Consider the following 23,605-nt stretch of genomic DNA (forward strand, 5'->3'; position numbering starts at 1 on the left):
ATATAGAATGAATTTTTTAAGTAAACTTTTCCAGGAATTTCCATCCTGAGAATAACAATAACAAACTTTATCACTATAATATAATTAATCTTTTCTAGCAAATTTAAAATAGTAATAATTTTGTTATAAACATGTATTAAATTTCTTATGTACTTTGATGGAATTAATCCCCTAAATCACCCATGTTAAAAATGAGATATGAATAGAGGATAGTCTATGTATAAAATATACTTACATACATCTGCATACTTTTCCATGTTACTTATCTCAAAGGTGAAATTAAGAAAATACATACCAAAATTAAAAGTACTTGGGTTAAAATACTGCTCAGGAGGTGGGTATAAAGGAGGAATTCCTCGAGTTAAACTTCTCTCATGTACTAATATATCCAAAATGTTGTGTGGAAAAGTTGTATTTACAATAGAATCCAATGACCACAATGCAAAATAAGAGCAATTATGTAGATATTCTCCAGATCTAAAAGAAAATTTAAAAACTATTATTGAAAAGCCACACACACAAATTCCCAAGAGAAAAAAGGAAAAGAGAAAATAATCTTACCTTAATGAATCTGGCATTTGTGCATGATACCAACGATTTATGTCAAAAAGTCCCAAATATATAGATGGCCTTTCCTGTCCATATATATTCACTTGCCAGGTAAAGACTGAAACACTAGTGTCAGGAGATAGAGCTGAAAGGAAAAAGAGATATTCTATCTCTAAAAATAATCTCAAAGTAACATCACCTCATTAAAATTATGGCAAGATTTTCCATAAATTAAGGTTTAATTTACATTCCATTAGATTTGTGAAAATGTATTTCTATCATCTATGTGTAAATAGAGATCTGTTCATTTATAGCTTGACTGTTTCTCTTTTTCAGGGAATTAAAAAAGTTCTCCTCATTAAAGTTCCATCCCAACTTCTTTTCAGTTAACCTTTTAGCAACTTTAAGATACTGGAAGTACAAAGGAGAAAATTATTTCAATGACTATTCTCCCATAGCTAGTACTAGAGAAGTTAATTTGCTACCTAAAACTGGTGCTCTTTGGGCATCAAAGATTCACTCTTTAGAGGAATGTTGGCTGAGAGCAACTGATGTAGCTAAATAATAAAGGGAAAAAAGACAAGTACCTAGACAGTGGCTATGCAATGACAACAGAGAAAGGGGCACCAAAAGGAGGAAAGTAAAGATCTGAGACAATAAAAAGAGAAAGTGCCTCGTAAATTCTGTTTGGAGCATATATAATTGAATAGGAAAGTCAGATCACAAAAACAGATACGAGAATTAGGATAGAGAGCATCTCTGGGATGAACCAGCTCACTATGAGAAAGTCTCACTAAACACCACATACAACAAGGTCCCTAAGCATTCCCAGAACTGGGTATGTGTACAATCTTATTTAATCTTTACAACCATACTTTTAAAAAAGTATAACTAATAGGTAAACAGGGCTTACAAACTGATAGGGATGGACTATAAATCAATACTGAAATTAAAAAAAAATATGCAACTTTACTATGTAAGGATATTTTGAGCCATATACAGAATCAAAAAATATACAAAGGCAATTAGTTAGAGACAACACTAAGACTAGAGATAATCTTTGATTTGAGAGTCAGACTAAAATATAAGAGTCCCCTCTTTAGCCTTATCTATTCAATTTTTCAGTTCTGTACAGCAATTTGGAGGCAAGAAAATACCTACATACAGCCCTGAATAAATTCCATAATCAGTATTCTAAATTTAAGTATAATGTGTAGAAACTAATACATATCGTAAATCTTATGTCAAGATTAATCTTAAATTGAGACTTCACATGCTATAATTAGAGTATTTTTACTAACCTTCGCTCATGCTTTCTTCCCTGTCTCCATGAAATCGAAATTTCTCTATACTTTGGCACCCCAACAATTTGGTATTACCAGTATGTCCTCTCAAAGGAAATATTCCACCTGCCAGGTCCAGTGTATATCGTTCTTCACAGTACTCTAACCCCTGTAACATAAAAGATACACAAATTTTAATAAGATTCTAAAGCAAAGGTCTTTGTAAAATTAAACATCCAAAATTTAAAGATTTTTCACACAATACAACAAAAACCCAAAACCTAGGACTGAAGAGAGCAAGTCACTGAAAAAGACTTTATAATTTTATATACTACAAAACACAAATTAAAAACTAGATTTAAAGACTCAAAAATGATAATTAACAAATCTTTTAAAGTGGTACCAATATAGGAAACTCCATGTTCTATCAATCAGAATATAACTATCAGAAGTATTCATGCCCTCTCACCACACCACATAGGGATTAATCTCCAGCACCACACACACACAAATTATATTCACATACATCCAGGCCAGCAAATCCATTTGTTTTCTCACTAAAATTCTTGCTCTAGAATAACTCTTGAAATTTTTTTTGCTCATTAATTCTTTTAATAATCTGGTAAAAGGCCTGAGACTTTCCATAGAAAAATATGTATAACATTAAAATGCCACATATAATTCAGGTAGTAGTATATCAACTCCCTAAAAGCCATCTACAAACCCCTTGAGAAAGTTAGGAAAGCCTGTTCTAAAGGGTGGGCAAAATACATATATAAGCAGCACCCCAAAATTTTCTCAGGAAAATTCAGCCAGAAAAACAGGTAGTAATCTGAGACTCTAAATGTGTATACTCAATTATAAATGTCACTCACAATTTAGTGCTTGATGTTAGAGTAACAAAGACAAAATTATTTTTCCTGAGTACTAATTAGGCCTCAAATTTAAGTCTAGCCCAGTTCCCTCATTTTTAGAGAAAAATAATAGAGTGCTACCTTCATAAAAAAGGATAATAATTTAGAGATCTCAAGGTCATTAATAATACTTTCTCACTATATTATAAATACAGTAACTTGAATTCAAGAATAATTTTCAATGTCTTAAAACAAAGGCGCTTAAATTGGGGAAATAAAGAACAAAATGGTAATGTTCTAATTTTCATTTACCTCATATAAGGTTTGTCCTGAGGCCAAACATTTTCTGTCACCAAAAGCCAGCTGAAGCAGACGCAAACTCAAAACATCCCCTTCACTAAAAGAACAGAAATTAATTCAGGAGGTAAACTAAAGATCCCTGGTACCAAACAAATATTTTGTTAAAATACTACCATCTCCATGTCTTTTTTTTTTTTTGGTCTACAACAGTGAGTCCATGGGACAAAACTGTCACTGTAAACAGTAATCTATTTTTACTTTATATTGATTCCACTTATTAGGCTGATGTTGTCTGTACACTTTAGGGAATATGTATATTGCAGCTACTATATTCATTCCACTCCTAGCACCTCTAAATACTGGAGAGTGATATTTAACACAAAAACCCAAACTGACCATAGTTCAAGTATCTGGGAAGAGAAATTACTAAAAACAGGAAGTTAATCAAGATCATAGCAGTTACACTCCAAAATTGTTTTATTATCAAAGAAAGAACTAACCCCCCCCCCAAATAAAGAAACAACAATATTTGTACTATTTTAGTACTGGAAATAAATAAGCTTAACCTATTAGAAATTAAACTGAAAGACTTCTACTAGCTAACCATGGAACAAAATTAGAGCTTGCAAGAGATAGGAAAAGATTAACAAAATTAATCGTAGGCATATACCCTAAAAGGCAAGAAGAAGGATAAGAGAACAGAGGGTAAATAAAAAACAAGAGCGTTATCAAAATAGTATGGGGAAAAGGAAGGCCAGAAAAACCATCCAAGATAATTACCTACTTATCTATATTGGCTTACTATTTGGAATAACATTTGATCAATTAAACACAATTTCTTTTTACTGCTATTCACAATTATTCCAACAATTAACATTTAAAATAATTTCAATTACCATTTCACTAACGGAAAGAATTTTGTTTTCACTAAAGAGAATATCTGTTCTATTTTTGACAAATATTTTTAAAAACCATAATCATCACACTAACCTATCTTGCGTAGACTGAACAGCCCACAAGTAACAGCAATTACGAGGATCATTCTCAGGTTCTTGAAAAGTAATAGCATACACAGGAATTCTTCCACCTTCTAACTGTGTATAATACCTAAAACAGACAAAAGGTTAGTACATTGCTTATTTAAGTTGTAGTTTTTAGAAAAGTAAAGTTCCTCATGTAAAAACTTGGGCTAAAACAATCACTGTTTATGAGATCTCCAAAATTAAGTAATTTGGGAGGCATGACCATGTTGCCTTTAAAAATACACATGGCACAAGACCTCAACATTATGGCCACCCAATCAAGGTCACAGATAACATATCTGTAATCATAACAATTTGGGAGGCTGAGGCAGGAGAATCTCAAGTTCTACACTAGCTTGGGCAACTTAATAAGACCTTATCTCAAAACAAAAAATTAAGGCTAGGAATGTAGCTCAGTGGTTGAGCGCCCTAGGTTCAATTCCTAGTATTGCCCCCATCCCATCCCCAAACAAGCTTAATAAGCCAAAATGATCTGTCAAAGTCAGGTTTTCCAGGTAGGGTTTTGGAAGCAATTTCAAAACAAAAGAAATCCCAAGTTGCTGTGATTATAGACTTGCGCCATGACACCCAGCTTAACAAAGATTTTTAAAAATCTATAATGCCAATCTGCAACCTCCCTTAATATAATAGCAATTTTGAAGGGCGCCATGGCATAGGCCTGAAATCCCAGCAACTCAGGAGACTGAGGAAGGAGGATCATGAGTTCAAAGCCAGCCTCATTAACAGTGAGGTATTAAGCATCTCAGACCCTGAATCTAAATAAAATGCAAAATAGGGCTGGGGATATGGCTCAGTAGTTAAGTGCACCTGAGTTCAATCCCCGGTACCAAAAGAAATATATATTATATATATAAATATCACACACACACACACACACACACACACACAAGCAATTTTAATTCCACAGATATAAAAGTTTAAAATAAATTATATTCTGGGGATATTTTTGATGCCATATAAAATTTTAAGTGACAGATTTTATAACTTTGATTTTGGGTGGGGAGGGCACAACTGGGAATTCAACCAGGGCCTCACACAAGCTAGGCAAGTGCTCAACTAAGTGTGCTATATAACCCGAGTCCTTGGAAATGCACTTCTGAAAAATTCATAATACGCAAACACATGGCTTATCCATATAGCCAAACTTTACTAGCAAACAAAACACCAGTCACTGTACTACTTTTTAAATACTGCAAAAAACAACCTCAAGTCAAGTGTTAAAACCATTCTCTATCTAACTATAATTTAAGGCAATGGAAATTTATTCATTATTACTCATTCACATCTCTCACACTTGTCTTCAAATAATAATTGAGTACAAAACGTACTCAAAAAGAAACTACCAACAGTCATAAGGAAAAAAGTTATACTTACTCTCTTTTCATACTCTTCATATTCCAAAGTGCAAGATAGCCGTCAGAAAAACCTACAGCAAGATGATTTGTCCTGTTAATATAACTCAGAGTAGAAACAGCTGTTCCTGAGGGGCTTACTAACTGGAAACAGAGATGACGTCCTTCTCTCATTACACTCTCTCTGATATGTGGTACTTCAGTTGGGACACCAGTTATAACTTCAAGGTCTAAAACCAAAAATAGAAAAAATTAAGATTAAGCCAGGTACAGTGGTATCTCTTATCTGTAATCCTGGTGACCAGGAAGGTGAGGCAGGAGGATCACAAGCTCGAGGCCAACCTGGGTTAAGTTCCCCTGAGCACAATCACCCATACCAAAAAAATAAAAAAGAAGAAAAAGAAACTGAAAAGCACAAAAGAAAATGAGTCATCCAGCATCAACTGAATTAATTAAATGGAGTCAATTAAAATAAAAAAGATGACAAATCATGCTGAACTAGAAAATAACTACCTTTAACTATTTAAATGCTGTAATTTTAAAATACACTTAATTGTGTAATTTAAAAAATTTAATACATCTAAACTACTTTCAATTTCCTTGCCAATCATAAATAAAGCTGATTCTTGATTTAAATTTTAGAACTACACCTTCAATACTTTTCCTTGAAGGATTCCTATGTAGGATGAGCCCAGTTCATCTGCTGTCAGAAATCTAAAGAAGCTACTTAAGACTGAAAAACCTACAGCAGATGATTTGTCCTGTTAATATAACTGTTCCTGAGGGTAATATAAACCCTAGCATAAATCCAGATAACCTAAAGGGGCTCTCATGAGCCAAGATAGCACATCCAAGCAATGAAAACAAATGAAACACTAAGTACCTTATATCTCATGAGCTCATGATACTCCCCCCCCAAAAAAAAAAGAAAAAGAAAAGGGGGGGGGGCGGAGTGAAGAGGAAATCTACCCTGCCCACCTATAAAAATCTTAATGAACTATCAGAAGTAACTAGAGACCAACTTCTTATTCTGAAAATTAGTATTTCATCAGTAAATATTTATCCTGCCTTTTCTGTACTTTCAGGGTAGCTAAAAGGCACTAGTTAATGAGAAAATTCCTCTTCAGATTATAGCAAAATTAAAGAATCATCAATTTGCAAAACACAGACATAATATTGCAGCTGCTAATCAAATGACAATTTCAATTAAAGAAACTATTTAAACTAGGGTTTTTCAACCCTGGCACTATAGACATTTAGGGCCAGATAATTTTTTGCTGTAGAAGGCCATCCTGTGCCTATAGGATATAAAATAGCATCTGTGGTCTCTTAACTATAGTAGCTAGAAGCACCATCACATTCTAGTAGTAACAACCAAAAAAGGTTTCCTGACAAACATCTCCTAGAGGACAAAATTCACCCCTGGTTGAAAACTACTGACTTATAGATTAAAAGGAAGGATCATATTGTCAATTTTTGTCCACCGTGACTAGGATACACCTAGGCATCATATACTTCCCAATATAATGCAATATGAAGCACTTAGCACCTCCAAAGTATCCTGACCAGAATCTTAAATGTTGATCTTCAATAAAAGCAAATTTACATTTGCAAAAAATACAAAATACACGGCTGAGGTTGTATCTCAACAGTAGAGTATTCCCTAACATGTGCAAGGCACTGGGTTTGATTCTCAGCAAAGGTATTGTGTCCAACTACAACTAAATATATACATATATATTTTGAAAAATACAAAATATAAATAATGCAACATGAAACCACATAATTCCAAAATAAGGGTGCATTCTACAAATAATTAACTTCCTCATTAAGTCAATGATATTAAAAAGTAAACAAAAACAGCATATAAAGAGGATTTCTGGGGGCTGGGGATGTGGCTCAAGCAATAGCGCGCTCGTCTCACACGCGCGGGACCCTGGGTTCGATCCTCAGCACCACATATGTTGTTTCCGCTGAAAACTAAAAAATAAATATTAAAATTCTCAAAAAAAATTAAGCTTAGTTAAATGTAAAACTGAGGAGAATATTAAAAAAAAAGAGGATTTCTGTGCATTCAAAGAAACTTGTTTAATGTAATTAATGTATGAACCTTATTAAATCCAGGTTCAAACATCAAACAACCCAAATATAAAAAGATGCTTTAGATAATCACAGCAAAATGATTATAGATTGAAAATAGTATATACCAAAGAATTTTATGTGTGGCGGTGGAGCTGGGGATCAAATCAGGGTCTTTGTACATGCTAGAATAGCGCTCTCTACTGAGCTACATCCCCAGGGCCCCTAAAGAATTACTGTTAGCAATTTAGTTGTATGTCAAAGTACCCATATTTGCTATAAAATTAACACAGAGGGGCTGGGGTTGTGGCTCAGCGGTAGAGCGCTCGTCTCACAGGCGCGGGACCCTGGGTTCGATCCTTAGCACCACGTAAAAAATAAATGAGTGACATAAAGGTATTGTGAATAAATATTTTTTTAAAAAAATAACAGAGGGAAAAGGAAATGAAAGAAAATAAACACAGTAAAATTTGAAAATTAGTTGAGCTGGGCATGGTGTGCATGCCTGTAATCCCAGAGACTAGGGAGGCTGAGGCAGGAAGATTGCAAGTTTGAGGTCAACCATAGCAACTTAGCAAGACATTAAGCAATTCAAGTGACACCCTGTCTCAAAATAATAAAAAGGCTCAGTTGCAAAGTATCCTGGGTTCAATTCCAGTATCCCCCCACCAAAAAAATTAGTTGAATTCAGATGATCTACACATGGGAATTCTTGTATTCAATCTACTTGAAGATGTCTATAATGCTTAATGAAAAACAAAAAAAAATTCTGGCCAATCTATTGATATAACTGTTTGCAGGAGCAGATTCCATTCTTGTTGTTACAAAGGAGGAAAAAGAGCCAAAGCACATTGTACTTAAACAGTTTCCTTTTCAATCTCTTCTGCTTCTGCTATTGCTTTTTAAAGCATACCAATCAAATTTTGCTAAAATAAATAGTTCATACAATATAGTATTATACTTATTCAAAAGAATACGGCAGACCCTAACTGTATTAATATGGAAAATGTATAAGAAATATTGAGTTGGGCAATATTGTAGTATATATACTGGGAACTCCATTTTCTATGTTAGTATATTTCAGTGACGTCTAAGTCTAAATGGCTATGTTAAAATATAATAATAATCGCTTCCTAATTCTCATTAAGAAAAGTTTTGGTCAGAATCCAGATAATTTCATTATAAAATTACCAGGTATACCTGAAAACTGACTTCTAAAATTAAAGATGTCCTAATGCTTTGAGCCTATAATGATAACATCTACAAAACACATCAACCTTAATTATTTGATTAATTTCCTATAAAGACTTGTCAAACCATTTCTAATATTCTAAAAATTTGGTTTTAGTTACTATTGTTTTTGCTTATCAATTCCTTTCATTAAAATTTCATTCAGGGGCTAGGTTTGTGGCTTAGTGGTAGAGTACCTGCCTCACACGTATGGGGCACTGGGTTCAATCCTCAGCACCACATAAATAAAATAAATAAAGGTATTGTGTCCATGTATAGCTAAAAAATAAATAAATAAATAAACTTTACCACAGTTCTAAAATAGAAATAGATACAAAAAAACTTTAAAAATTAAAGATTCTCAGGCTGGGGGTTTAGCTCAGTGGTAGAGCTTAGCAGATTCAAGACCCTGGGCTAAAACTCCAGCACTGCAAAAACATTTTTAAAAATAAAAATAAAGGACCTCAAAGTCAGATCAAATGGTTCTCAGGAAAGCTTACAGAATACACACTGTTTACTTTTAGGTCAGTTCTTGCTCATTACCAATACCAATCAAGTAAGAATCTCATACTTTAAAAAAACCAAAGGTACTTAAAAAAAGAGTAGATTTATAAATATAAGCATTTAAAGAAGAAAAATGGTCCCTCCTCCCTTTCACTGAATTTGAATAGCATTAGTTCTATTTTAAAATGTTATTTTGTGAGAAAACTTTAAATTAATCTGTTATTTCCTATAAAATTTTTTATTTATATCTTGGCCTTCCCAAAGAAACAAACAATATGTCAAAAACATACTGTCAGATCCCACCTGGCTAGATAACTTTATACTAGCTAATAAAAATAAAGATTTTATATCTTTATTAGCCCTTCTTCTGGCATTTAACAGATCTTACTCAAGTACATATATGAAAACAAATTAGTGCCCACCTTTTTCAAGGTCTACTTTTATGATATGAAAACAGAATAGGGCAACTCACACAAGAAGTTCTACAGTGCCTAGATGCACACAATAAAAATAAGACATATAGATAACTTCTTTCCTTCCTCCTCCTGCCCTTCCCTCCCCTTCCTTCATTCCTTTGGTACTGTGGATTAAACCCAGGGATACTCTATCACTGAGCTGTATCCCCAATTCATATTTTTTATTTTGAGACAGGGTCTCACTAAATTGCCAAGGCTGCCTTTGAACTTGTCATTTTCCTTCCTCAACCTTCTGAGTTACTGGGATTACAGTTGGGCCCCATTAAGTCAGGCTTATTTAAGCACTTTCTATATAAAAAATTTGGGGGCATTTTAAATAACCAATCTATTGCATCAGAACATTCAGGTACTCCTAGTTTCAAGTAAAGAATGATTAATTACCTGATGCCTCTACTTCACTTTGACTACCCGACATGTCATCCAAACAAAGATCAATAAGAAGAATGTGTCCAACATCAGTTACCACTGCTGCCACACCAAAAAGCCATCGCAAACTTGGATGTAAATGTTGAGTGCTTGCACTGGCTCCACCATGATTAATTATAGGTTCAATAGCTGTTACCTAGAAAGCAGAATATATGATTGGCTTTTCTTCTACAAAGTTAAGAAACACAACCAACAGCACAACAAACAAAATTTGAAGTTAAAGCAGATTATTGATTTACTACAGATTTAACCATTATCAAATAGAAAATCATAAATTTGCAAGTGATACTTGTGAATCTAAGTAATAACAAAAATCTTCAGATATATTAAGAATTGCACTATGTTTGAAAATATTAAAATCATGAAGCTGAATAAATGATGTTTACAAAGAGCTTGTTATGTGCCAGACATTGCATTAACTGGCTCATTTAAAGTTCACAATAATCCTCTGATACTGAACTATATGTAATTATCTATTTAAAGATGAAGTAACTGCAGTGCATTTAGCCAACTTATAAAACATTTTAGCCAAGTTATATAAGCCATAAAAATCATTAAGTATAAAACTCAAATTGTTCTCAGGTCAGTGTAGTGGTATACATCTGCAATCTCAGCGACTTGGGAGGCTGAGGCAAAATGATCCAAAGTTCAAAGCCAGCTCTGCAACTTAGTGAGGCCCCGAGCAACTTAGCAAGACTGTCTCAAAATAAAAAAATTAAAAAAAAAAAAAAAAAAAGGACTGGAGATGTGGCTTAGTACTTAAGTGCCCCTGGGTTCAATCCCCAGAAACAGAAAAAAATAATAACAAATCATTCCAGAAAAGTTTACTGTCTAGTCCTTTTTTTTTTTTTAATATTACCCTTATTTTACTAATTTACATACAGTGCTGAGAATCGAACCCAGTGCCTCATACATGCTAGGGAAGTGCTCTACTACTGAGCCACAACTCCAGCCCTACTGTCTACTTTTATCAAACACGCAATTTTTTTATTGGGGGGCGTGGGTAACCAGGAATTGAATTCAGAGGCTCTTGTCCACTAAGCCACATCCCCAGCCTTATTGCGTATTTTTTTTTAAAGACAGGGCCTCACTGAATTGCTTAGGGCATTGGTAAGTTGCTGAGGCTGGCTTTGAACTTGTGATCCTCCTGCCTCAGCCTCCCAAACCACTAGGATTACAGGTATATGCCACAATACCTGGATTAAAAACCCAATTTTAAGTCCTGTTTAGACTAAGAGGGACAACCTTCTCTAAATGGGTTATATTCTAATAGACCTCATACAAAGCTTTGGCAATGACTAGATCAATTATTTAAGAAACTTATCCTTAGCTACTTTATGGAGTCATATTTTTCCCCTTCATCTCATAAGTCAAATTTCAAATATTTGTACTGAATTGCCCATCTGCTCGCTACATTGCTCAGACTGGCCTCAAACTCATGGACTCAAGCAATCCCAGTACCTGGGAACACAGCCATCTGCCACCACAGCCAGCTTATATTTTATTTTAATTCACAAAACTAATTAGGTATGATATATGATGATTAAGTGGTTATTTCTACTCTACTACTGATGAATGTCCCGGAGAAAGGAAATTCAGTATCAGTAGCTTATGCGTTAATTTCAAAGTATTTTTCAGGCTATAATTTATTTTTACAGATAAAAGCCTGGGTGTCTCTATCATTAGTACACAAAACATTACAAAGTGTTTCTAATTGTAAAAGCTGTACTCTCACGAATTTTCTATTAATGTAATGTTATCTATAAATATTGAAATAACTTGTTTCCATAATACCAGTAAAACAGAGTGCATTCCTCATACAAATACTGTATGAAGTGATTATCAGTGTTAACCTTATTTTAGAAGAGGCAATTAAAAACATTTAGAAGATATTATACCCTAACCAAACTTCCTTTGACTAATATCATTAACCCACATCTTTTCTTTCTCTTGGAGTCCCTCCTTCTTATGACATATCAAGCATCTACTCAAATGAGCAACCAGTAACTTATTATTGTTGAACTTATTAACTCTTGTTCCTACTCAATTACTGTAATCCGAATGGTCAATGAGTCCTATCCATTTTGATTCCGAATATATTTTGAATCTGTACCTTCATTCTATAATTCTATCATTTCCTTGGTTCAGTTCATCATTATTGACCTGAACTACATACAACAGTGTCCTTTTTTTTTCTTCTCATAATTCCATTCCTGACAATCCAAGGACCTTTTTACATGAGAATTCTGCTTAAAACATAAAAATATATCATCACACATTGTAAGGCCCCTAATATTGAACCAGACCATTCAAAATCTGAATCTTCCAAACCATTCCACTCTTCTACGATTTTATATTTGTATATGTGTTTGTGTATTTATAAGTATATTCTTTCATCAGGTATATATAGAAAAGTAACAATAAACCTGCTGAACAAACAAACAACCCAACATTTAAAGTACTTCTATAGGTTCCACTGGGTAAGCTTGTTGATGTATGGAAGGCATAAATATATTAGAATTAATAAATGGTGATTATAAATAACACTATTATTTAGCTATAACATTAAAATTTTAATTTTATATTTTCCATATTGCTCCAAGGTTACACTCTCACTTTAAAGAGAAAAAAATTAAGAATCTAACATTAGATATACTGAGGGCCCTTATAGAACACAACTGGAGATAAAAACAAGACACAAGTGATATTTTTCACATAAACAAGTATTAGAATACTATCATTCATAACTATTTTTACTTCAGAATTTTCTAATTCTGAAAAATAGGAAGTTATATTTAAATATTAAGTTCCTTTGATAGTAAGAGCATCTTGAACTCTTTTATTTTGAAATTTTTATTGAAGAATAACACATTTACATAAAAGAACACTGATAAGTGTACAGTAGCAATGAATTCTCTTAAAGTAAACACATTCCTGTAAACATTCAATTTTGAAAACAGACTATCCAGGTATCTGAAACAGTACCTACCCTTCCAGGAAGAACAACTGCTTTAACCACTCTTGATACACCAAGGTCATAAAGACAAAGAACACTTCCTTCTGCTTCTTCCAATCCTATTAACAATCCACTTCTCTTTTGCCAAAAGAATTCTTTCACTGCAAGGACTACAGGAGGCTGTTGATTTACTCCACTGAATCTATATGCAGACAACCGCTCTCCTGTTACAGAGTTTACTACCTCAAGTTGTGGACCACAAGCCAAGCAAGCAAGTCCATTTTTCCCTAAGGGGGAACAAAAAGCAAAAATATTTCTTATTTTAATATTGTGTGCATACAACAAAACTCAACAGCAGTTAGCTCTTTTACATATAAATATATAATACACAACTCATTACACAAACCTTTATAAATCATCTCCAAATTGAAACCTAAGCATTTATAAAACAGAAAGGTCCTCAAAAACAGTAGAATTAATTGAACGCACTGTGCACTCACATAAACTGAGAAACAATATGGTAGAAAAGAAAGAACAAAACTTGTGAAACATAAAATAAGCAACTATGACTACATTAACAAGCATTCAGTAAAGGCACCATTCTATGTGCCTTTACTGAATGCTTATTAATGTATCATAGTGCAAAAATACATTTTTGCATTTATTCCTCATCAAAGCTCAATACGGAGATAAGGCAACTAAAGTTTAATGTAGTTTAACTTGTACAAAGTCAGTTAATTTCAAGGTAAAACAGTTCTAAAGGAGATCAAGTCTAACTAAAACTTGTGTTTTAAGTACTACACTACAACTTAAAAATTTTAAACTTGGAGTTATGGTGGTTATAAAATATAACAATTCTATTCCTGAAGAGATGATAATATACTGGTTGGTGGCAATGGACAGAGAAAAATGGATTGACTGGAAATAGATATCATCTCAGATAATTAGCTTGTTGACTAACTAGATATGGAGAGAACCAAGAATGGACCCTGAATGTTCCTTTGAACAACTAAATGAATGGTGATAATTTTACACTAAATTTGAGATGCATCCTGATAGGTAGCTACACATATATTTTATATAGTAGTACAAATTTTAGATTAAGAAAATAGCATGGTATAGAGAGGACCCAGAATGCCAGGGTTCAAAGTTCTTTTCTGCCATTTGGTATCTGATCAAGTTACTTCACCTATGTAATTCTCAGCTACAAAGAAAAATGGTTAAATAGAACACATTTCTATCCTACCTTTATAAAAAGTTGCTTTTGTTCTTTGGGTTTTTTGGTACTGGAGATTGACCCAAGGGGGACTTTACCACTGAGCTATAACCCTAACCTTTTTTTATATTTTGAAACAATGTCTTTCTAAACTGTTGAGGCTGGCCTTGAATTTAGAATCCTCCATACTTTGGTATGATTCTCTCCTGTATTACACAATCTGAAACCTACATACTAAGATCTTATTTATATTAGCAGAATTAGGAATTAAATCTTTCTAAAAATTTTTTATCAACAAGGGATTATAATCAGATTTTTTCCACTCCTAAGACTGTATAGGTTCTAATCTTCAAACTCATCACCAATAAAACTTTTACTGATTATTATATTATCTCTACTTTAAAAATACAGATATTTGATAACAGAAGCTACACACACACACACACACACACACACACACACACACGTATGGTTTAAGGAAAAATTAACCATAATCCGTCAATCACAGATTCACTGCTTATGTGTCCTGAAATATACAGTTGTTGAATATGGAGTTATAGTCATAATAATAATTTAAGCTGGGCGTGGTGGTGCACAACTATAATCCCAGCAACTTGAGAGGCTAAGAAGATTCCATGTTCAAGGACAGTCTCAGCAATTTAACAAGCCCTAAAACAAAACTCAGTAAAACCTTGTCTCAAAATAAAAAATAAATAAATTAAAAAGTCTGGGGTATGGCTCAGTGGGGTTAAGCATCCCTGGGTTCAATTCTTGGTACCAAAACAAAACAAGAGACTTTACTGTATGTCCTTTTTAAAAATCCTACATTAAGGAAACTACAATATTTATTTATCTGATAGGTCAATCAAATGAGTAAACTTTCAGCAACATTATTTTACCTGCAGCAAACTTTCCACGAAGCACAGATTCTAATATTATTTCATCTTCTCTAAGAGCTTGAATAGTCACCTCTGGGAACTGCAGGAGACCACTAGTCACTTGAGCTGTTAAGTCTCGCATACTTGCACTGTAAATATTTTTAAAAGATAACATTATTATGATACATTTATACTATTGTATAATATACTTAATTACTTCCAGGCAGGAATATAGCAAGTAAGCAAGCCACCACACAAAGTGAACAAGGTACAACTAAAACCTGATTGTAAAATATGTAATATTTGTACCTATGAGGTGTTCTCTCCTAAAAATTTTCCCAAATGGCCTTAGGAAAACAAAAACGTATTAAGCCACATATCCAAAGGATATATATTATTTCCTAGGTTCTTTGAAAATTGACTCAATGTAAATTATCTTATTTTCTAACCTAGTTTCAAAGAATATACATGCACATACACACACAAGAAAACGGGATCTTTTTAAATTATCTCTTTAGTAAAAAGAGAGAAACTCCCTGAAAAATGTCCAAACCCACAGAAATACGAGAAATTGAATTTGGTATGTCTTTTATTAGGTAGGAAAAAAAGTATCTAAAATTATCTTTTGTTTCCAATGTATGAGACTAGATTTCCTTCCTAGCTGACCTCTACCAATATTAAAAAAAAAGCTAATCAAAATATAAAAGTATCTTTTTCCTCACTCCTATTAAATTCCACAGGGCTACATATCATCTTATGTAAAACAAACACTTATTGAATGGGATAGAGTCATAAAACTGTCTACTTTGACCTTGGTTCTTAGTCTACATAGAAAAATAAATTGTTTTCAAACAAATTTTTGACCAGACTCTAACCTATGTTATCCAAAAATCCTCATATGAAAAATTTATTATTAAGTAATAAGTCTCAGGTTGGTAGAACTCTAAGCAACTCACAGAAGAAAACAAATATCCTTTGAAATCTCAAGAAATTCTCAAAGATGAAGGTCCAGAGCCAGGCACAGTGGTACATGCCTATAATCCCAGAGACTCAAGAGAGTGAGATGAGAATCATCAAGTTCAAGAAAAATAGAATAGTTTTATTTCATTTATCTACAACTAAAATTTAAAAAAGAAAAAAGTCACAGTGCATACAGAGAGAATGTGGAATTCCCATAACACTTGAACATTTTGCAAGACCCAGAGCAATTTAGTGAGACCCTATCTCAAAAAATATATAAATAAATAAATAAATAACAGGATTGGGATGTGCCTCAGTGGGAAAACACTTCTAGGTCCAGTCTTCATCAAAAAAAAAAAAATCTAATCTAGTTGCTCAATAAATACACTGTCTACAGACAACAAAATAATTATATTTGGACACATACTAAGAGCCAGGGACAGGCAGATGTCTGTAATCCCAGCTACTCCAGAGGCTGAATCATCCCAGAGGAGAATAAAAAGTCCCAGGCCTGGCTCAGCACCTTAGTGAGGGCCTAAACAAGTGAGACCTTGTTTCAGAAATAATAAAGGGGCAAGGGATGTAGCTAGGTGTAAAGGCCACCTGGGTTCAACCTCAATACCAAATAATAAAAAGAGTAATAAAATATTTTGTCTAGAGAACTAGTAACACTTCAGTACATTATTGAAAATTTGATATCAAAAGTCACTGTACAGCCGGGCGTAGTGGTGCACCCTTGTATTCCTATCGGCTCCGGAGGCTGAAGCAGGAGAATTGAGAGTCCAAAGCCAGCCTCACCAACAGTAAGGCACTAAAACAACTCACTGAGTCCCTGTCTCTACATACAATACAAAATAGGGCTAGGAATGTGGCTCAGTGGTCGAAAGCTCCCGAGTTCAGTCCCTGCTTCTCCCGGCATCCAAAAGTCACTGTACATGGGGCTGGCAGTTGCAGATTGCTGGTGGGGGGCTTGCAAGGATGTATGAGGCACTGCCGTTCATCCCTCCGCAACACACAAAAATAGAATAGTTTTATTTCATTTATCTACAACTAAAATTTAAAAAAGAAAAAAGTCACAGTGCATACAGAGAGAATGTGGAATTCCCATAACACTTAGCACACCTGTCCTCCCTGGTAAAATCCTCCGAAACACTTAAACTTACCAGTAATTTCGACTCTCCTCATAGACCCTTTGCCATCCAAGTTCACAAAAGACAGTTCTTAAAATTCACACACTAGAGGATATCAAGGGCAAACTCAAGTTCAGAGTTTCCAAAGGACATCCGTTTTCTACTAAGAGCTCATACACTCGCAACGGTTTCTCCAACTATTTAAAAAAACATGGCGGTCGGGCGGTAAGTGCGTGCTTAAATGCGCGAGGCCCCGGTTGGACATCGACCGTCAAAAGTAAACAAAAACAAAATAACGCTCCTTTCCTATAACTATAGGCCTCTAGTTTTAACCTCCTTGGCTCTCATAACAAAATTAACATATCCATTCACAAGACGAATCCAGTGAACCAATAGCAAAACGAATTGTGCTTCCCTGTGCGGCAGTCACACCTGTAATCCCAGTGACTTTGGATGCTGAGACAGAAGGATCACAAGTGTGAGGCCAGCTCAGCAACTTAGTGAGAGCCTAAGAAACTGAGACCCGGTCTCTAAAACAATATAGAAAACTAAGGAAGTAGCTAAGTGGAAAGGTGCCCCTAGGTTCAACCTCATTACCAAAACAGTAACAACAATAATAAGATTGTCAAGGGAACTAGAGACACTTCAGTACATTATATAAAATTGGTATCCAAAGTCACAGTACAGGCCAACAGCAGTGGCGCACTCCTGTAATCTCAGGGGCTCCAGAGGTTGAGACAGGAGGATTCTCCAGTACAAAGCGAGCCTCATCAAGCACTAGGTGCTAAGCAACTCAGTGAGAACCAATCCCTAAATAAAATACAAAACAGGACCGCAAATGTAGCTCAGTGGTTGAGTTTCCCTGAGGTCAATTCCGGTACCAAAAATCAAAAAATTAAAAATATAAGTCATAGTACAGATCCTGCACATATGGCTCGGTACTAGAGTGCTTGCTCAGCATGTATGAAGCACTGCCTTCAATACTTTCGCAAGACACAAAAATAAATTTTTAAAGGTATTTTCTCTATCTACAACTAAAACTGAAAATAAAAGAAAGAAGTCACAGTAAGAGAGAATGTAAATCTCCCGTTAACATTTAGCACACCTGTCCTCCCTGATAAAATCCTCCGAAACACTTAAACTTACCAGTAATTTTGACTCTCTCACAGACCCTTTGCCATCCAAGTTCACAAAAGACAGTTCTTAAAATTCACACACTAGAGGATATCAAGGGCAAACTCAAGTTCAGAGTTTCCAAAGGACATCCGTTTTCTACTAAGAGCTCATACACTCGCAACGGTTTCTCCAACTATTTAAAAAAACATGGCGGTCGGGCGGTAAGTGCGTGCTTAAATGCGCGAGGCCCCGGTTGGACATCGACCGTCAAAAGTAAACAAAAACAAAATAACGCTCCTTTCCTATAACTTGTACACCTCTAGTTTGAACCTCTTTGGCTCTCATAACAAGATTAACATATCCCTTCACAAAACAAAACCAGTGAACCAATAGCAAAAGAAATAGTTTCTCTGGAGCAGAGCCACGCCTGTAATTCCTGTGACTTTGGATGCTGAGGCAAAAGGATCAGAAATTCAAGGCCAACCTCAGTGACTTAGCCAGGGCCCTAAGCAACTAGTGAGACCAGGTCTCAAAAACAATATAGAGGGTTAGGGATGTAGCTAAGGGTAAAGTGCCCCTGGGTTTTATCACCAGTAACAAAATGACAATAATAAGAATGCTGTTTTGGGAACCAATGACACTACAGTACAAATATTTAAAAACTAGTATCAAGAGTCACAGTACATGAGCCTGAACTTTTGTAACTTGGTGGTGGTACAGCTTTCGCCCAGCTTGTATGGGGCACTGTCTTGGATCCTCAGCACCACATATAAGTAAATAAAGATCCATCAACAACTAAAAAAACATATTTTAAAAAATAAATATTGTGTCTATCTAAAACTAAAAATAGTGAAAAATCAAAAAATAAAAAGTCACAATACAATGAGAATGTGGATTTCCCATAACACTTCCCACACTTGTCCTCCCTGGTAGAATCCTCCAAAACAGGTAAACTCACAACTAATTTTGTCTCTCCTTATAGATCCTTTACAATGAAAGTTCACATTCATGGACTCTAGAATATCAAGAGCAAACTCAAGTTCAGAGCTTCCAGAGGACCTACGTTTTCTTATAAAGATACACTTTCAACCATTTCTCCAAGTATTTAATAAAAAAAAAAAATCGTAGACAGGCAGTGCAGTGCATGTTTATAATGTTGCAAGGCCCTGGTTCATATCCACTATCAAAAATTAAAAAAAACAGGGCTGGGGTTGTGGCTCAGCAGTAGAGCGCTTGCCTTGCATGCGCTAGACCCTGGGTTCAAGTCCTCAGAACCACATAAAAATAAAATAAAGGTATGGTGTCGACTACAACTAAAAATAATATTTTTTTAAAAATAAACAAAAGAAAGCTCCTTTCCTACAACTGCATACCTTTAGTTTGAACTTCCTTGTATTTCATAACAAAATTAACATATCCCCTCATAAAGCAAAACAAGTGAACCATAGCAAAAGTAATAGTTCAACCCTGTGCAGGTGACCAACCCTGTAATCCCTGTGACTTGAGGCTGAGGCAGGCTTGTTTGAGGTCAGCTCAGCCACTTGGCCAGACCCTAAGCAACATAGGGAAACTGTCTCAAAATAGACATTTAAAAGGGATGGGGGTACAGCTCAGTGGTAAAGCGCCCCGGCATTCAATCCTAGCATACACACACACACACACACACACACACACACACACACAGTCTCAAAAGGAGTCGTCCAACTTAAGGAGACCCTGTCTCAAAATAAAAAGAGATGTGACTGTGCTGGAATGTGGCTTAATGGTGAAGTGCCCTTGGTTTCAATCGGTACCAAAAAAAGGAAAACTCTAAATATTTGATGGGAATGATGACGCACACTTGTGATCCCAATGACTCTGGAGGCTGAGGCAGTAGGATCGCAAGTTCGAGGCCAGCTTCAGCAACTTACCGACCTCAGATCTTAAAATTTAAAAAATGAAAAGGGCTGTATGTGGCTTAGTGGTACAGCGCCCCTGGTTTCAATCCCCTGGACTCACCCCCGGCCCCCCAAAAAGAAACATAAAACAGAAAAAACTTTTAAAGTCTGGGGATGTAGGTCAATGGTAAAGCGTCCCTGGGTTTGGTCCCCATTACCCAGAAAACAAAAACATAAAACCTCCACTGCAAGCCCTCCTATTAACTGGAAGTCTCCTTTATCAGGGTTCGCTCAATGCACGCCGCACGTTTTCCAATCTCGGGACAAACTTTCTTCCCTGCCCCGGACTCACCCGAGGCAGGCCCAGGAACGTGTGGAATACAGGCCAACGTAAGACAAACTCAGAGAGCAAGCAGCCTCCCCGGAGGGAAGGCCCGCCAAGGTTTCAACCGCATGGGGCAACAACAGTGAAGAAGCCGTCCCGGGCGGGTCAGGATCCCGCTGCCAGGGCGGGAAACAAACACCGAGACAGTCCGCCGCAGCCGCCATGTGCCGCCACTCCATCTCGAAGTAGGTTATATAACACAACGGTCGAACGCTGGAGCGTGCAGCAACCGCCGCCGCTCGCGTCCGCCCCCTCGGGCCCGTTCCGCGCGGGCATGCGTCTGGCCTAGGCCCCACGAGGCGCCGCGCGGGGACAAGCCGGGCCCAGGCCGCGCCGACCCGCCCTCCGCCGCGCGGCCCAACCCCCGCCTTCCCTTCCCCCTACCTGAGAAGGGCGGGTGACCCGGCCGCCGAGTCCCGGGGGGGCGCGAGGCCAGGCGTGAGCTCCTCCGCGCGGGTCCGTCACAGCATCTCCCAGGATACACGGGCTGGGCACACAAGCCTCCGCCCCGCGGAAGCTGCTTCTCTGCTTGTCGGCCTGCGACCTCCCGGCCACCTCAGAGCCACACACACCCGCCCCCCACGAGAGTGCTTTCGCCGGCTGCAGGCCTGCACACTGCTCAGCGGCTAAAACGCAGACACTGCCCCTCCTCGGTGCTGAGTCTTGCCCCTCGCGACTCTGCCGCCTAGTCTTGGACAGCGCCGGCGCTCCTCTGCGTATTACCCTGGGCGGACAGACGGAGTCCCACACACACCCGAGAGAGGAGGGAAGGGGAGGGGAAAAGGAGGAGGAGGGCAGAGAAGGAGGAGAGGAGGAGGGGAAGAGAAGAGGAGATCTCGGCTATGGAGACCAAGTTCTCGCGAGGGTTCCGACCTCGCGCGCCGGCTCCGCGGGAATTTTCAAACTTCCCGTGAAAGTAAGTTCGGCGGGAGGAAGAGGAAAAGAAGGTGCATCTGGAAGAGCGGCTAGTTTACAAAAATTAGGATCTCCCGGCCTTGGATGAGCTAAGGGGGAGAAAAGTGCCCTGCGCGTCGACCGGCTCCGGCGGCCCGGCCTGCGCGCCGGGTGTGGCGTCGGGAGTGGTAGTTTTCGCCCGAGGTCGCGCCCGGCGGGACTCGGTGCTACTCCTGCTGGCTAGGGTGTCTTGCGGGAGAGAGTCCCGGCGTTATCTTCTCGCGCATCCTGCTGGCGGACGGGTGGTAATCTTTCCCCCATCGGCAGATATATTTACCCTGTTTTTCGTCCTATGTCCTGACTTTCCATGCCAAAAGCGGGCCTCCAGACCCCTAGGGAAAAGCTTTTTGCCTTTCCTACGTGTTTCTTCAGATATTCTACCCTGTTTTCACGGCCGAAGGTGCCGCCTAGCCTAATGTTTTTCGTCAAAAATTTGCTTGGAACTGAAGGTATAGCAGTGGTAGAGCGTGTGCCCAGTGTGCAAGAGGTCCTCGGTTCAATCCCCAGCACCATAATAATAATATAGATAATAGAGAAATTACCCCAAATCTCTTACCATTTTTGGTTTGTATCTTCCTTTAAATCTAATCCTAGCAGAGGGCTGGGGCTGGGGCTCAGTAGTAAAGGGCTTTCCTCACACGTGTGAGGCACTGGGTTAGACCCTCAGCACCACATAAAATTATAGGAAGCTACTGTTTAAAAAAAAAAAAAAAAAAAAACGAGTCCCAGCAGGGTTGGGTTCGTGGATCAGTGGTGGAGCGCTTTCCTAGCATGCGTGAATAACAGGTTCCATTCTCAGCACCGCAAATATAAATAAATAAACGGTCCATCGTCAACTGAAAAAAAAAAAAAACTAGTCCCAGCACCAAATATGTGTAATACTAAGTAGTAAATCAAATATACTAAGTGGTAAATCGAATAAAAACGAGGTAGAATGAGGATTCTAACAGGCCCATGGGGGGGGGGGGGCGGTATCCACCACACACAAAACAAGAGGAGTTAAAAGAGTACCTCCTTCCACTTACGCAATAGAAGTTTTTTCTTTAGCGGGGTGCCCTAGCGCAAGCCTGTGATTACTAGCGTCTTGGGAGGCTGAGACAGGAGGATTGCAAGTTAAAAGCCAGCCTTGGCAATTTAGCGAGGCCCTAAGCAAGACCCTGTCTCTAAATAAAATATAAAAAGGAGCTGAGGGTGTAGCTCAGTAGTTAAGCACGCCTGGGTTCAATCCCTGATAAAAAAAATAAAAGAGGATTTTGCTTATTGTAAGTTGTCTTAATTTTCTGTGTGAGGAGGGGCATGCTGGGCATGCTCTACCTCCGAGATACACCTGCAACCCAATGGACCTCTTCAAACAGAAAACATCCTTCTCTCATATATGCTGATTTATGTTCTTGCTTTGCTCCACATTGTACACTTCCATCTTTTGAAACTACTTTATGCTGAATTCTTAAATGCTGTTCTTAGCAGTCAAAAGACAATTTTCAACCCAGGTGTGCTGTCTGGTGAGCTGTGTGAGTTGAAAGTCAAACATCCTTTGGAATAACAGGAACTGGATCAGAGGATTGACTGATTCATAAAAAGACATTTATTAACCTTGCTGTAAAATCCCTTCTGAAACCAGGGTGGAGACACACGCCTGTAATCCCAGGAGGCTGAGGCAGGAGGGTGGCAAGTTGGAAGTCAGCCTTAGCTACTGCAAGTCCCTAAACAACTTAATCAAGACCCTGTTTCCCCACCCCAATCAATCAATCAATCAATAAAAAGAACTGGGGATGAGCTCAGTTGTAAAGTACCCCTGGGTTCAATTCCCCACTACCACCAAAAACAAATAAAAAACTTCTGATTGTAAAATTTAAAAATCTATCTCATTATTATTCAGATTAGTCAACTTTCTTCATGGTCTTGCAGATTTTAATATTTCCATCATTACCAAGAGACTGAGTTCTGAATGATTGCTTATAGTATGGACCAACGCTACCTGTCCTATTTTATTTCACTACATACTTCCTAAGAATCCTTTCTTTGCTCTCCCTTTCA

At 37.1% G+C, this 23,605-nt stretch overlaps 1 protein-coding gene across 3 annotated transcripts in view; it reads right to left on the reverse strand.

The window, feature by feature from the left end:
* AHCTF1 (AT-hook containing transcription factor 1) overlaps nucleotides 1–21,208 on the reverse strand; it is a gene marked incomplete at its 5' end in the record, with an annotated part of 75,552 nt that extends 54,344 nt beyond the window's left edge. For 2 of the 3 annotated variants that reach the window (XM_081297653.1, XM_081297652.1), the window contains 9 exons: nucleotides 296–477; nucleotides 562–694; nucleotides 1,851–2,001; nucleotides 2,999–3,083; nucleotides 3,977–4,093; nucleotides 5,404–5,611; nucleotides 10,052–10,232; nucleotides 13,086–13,339; nucleotides 15,168–15,321. In XM_081297653.1, the coding sequence (XP_081153779.1) occupies nucleotides 296–477; nucleotides 562–694; nucleotides 1,851–2,001; nucleotides 2,999–3,083; nucleotides 3,977–4,093; nucleotides 5,404–5,611; nucleotides 10,052–10,232; nucleotides 13,086–13,339; nucleotides 15,168–15,321 (1,465 nt within the window). Of the gene's footprint in view, nucleotides 1–295; nucleotides 478–561; nucleotides 695–1,850; nucleotides 2,002–2,998; nucleotides 3,084–3,976; nucleotides 4,094–5,403; nucleotides 5,612–10,051; nucleotides 10,233–13,085; nucleotides 13,340–15,167; nucleotides 15,322–20,998 lie in introns of those variants that run through there. The other variant, XM_081297654.1, reaches the window with a different exon arrangement.
* Nucleotides 21,209–23,605: the final 2,397 nt, after the last annotated feature.

This window comes from Spermophilus citellus (genome assembly GCF_964194105.1).
Source record: "Spermophilus citellus genome assembly, chromosome: 6".
NCBI classification, from domain to species: Eukaryota; Metazoa; Chordata; class Mammalia; order Rodentia; family Sciuridae; genus Spermophilus; species Spermophilus citellus.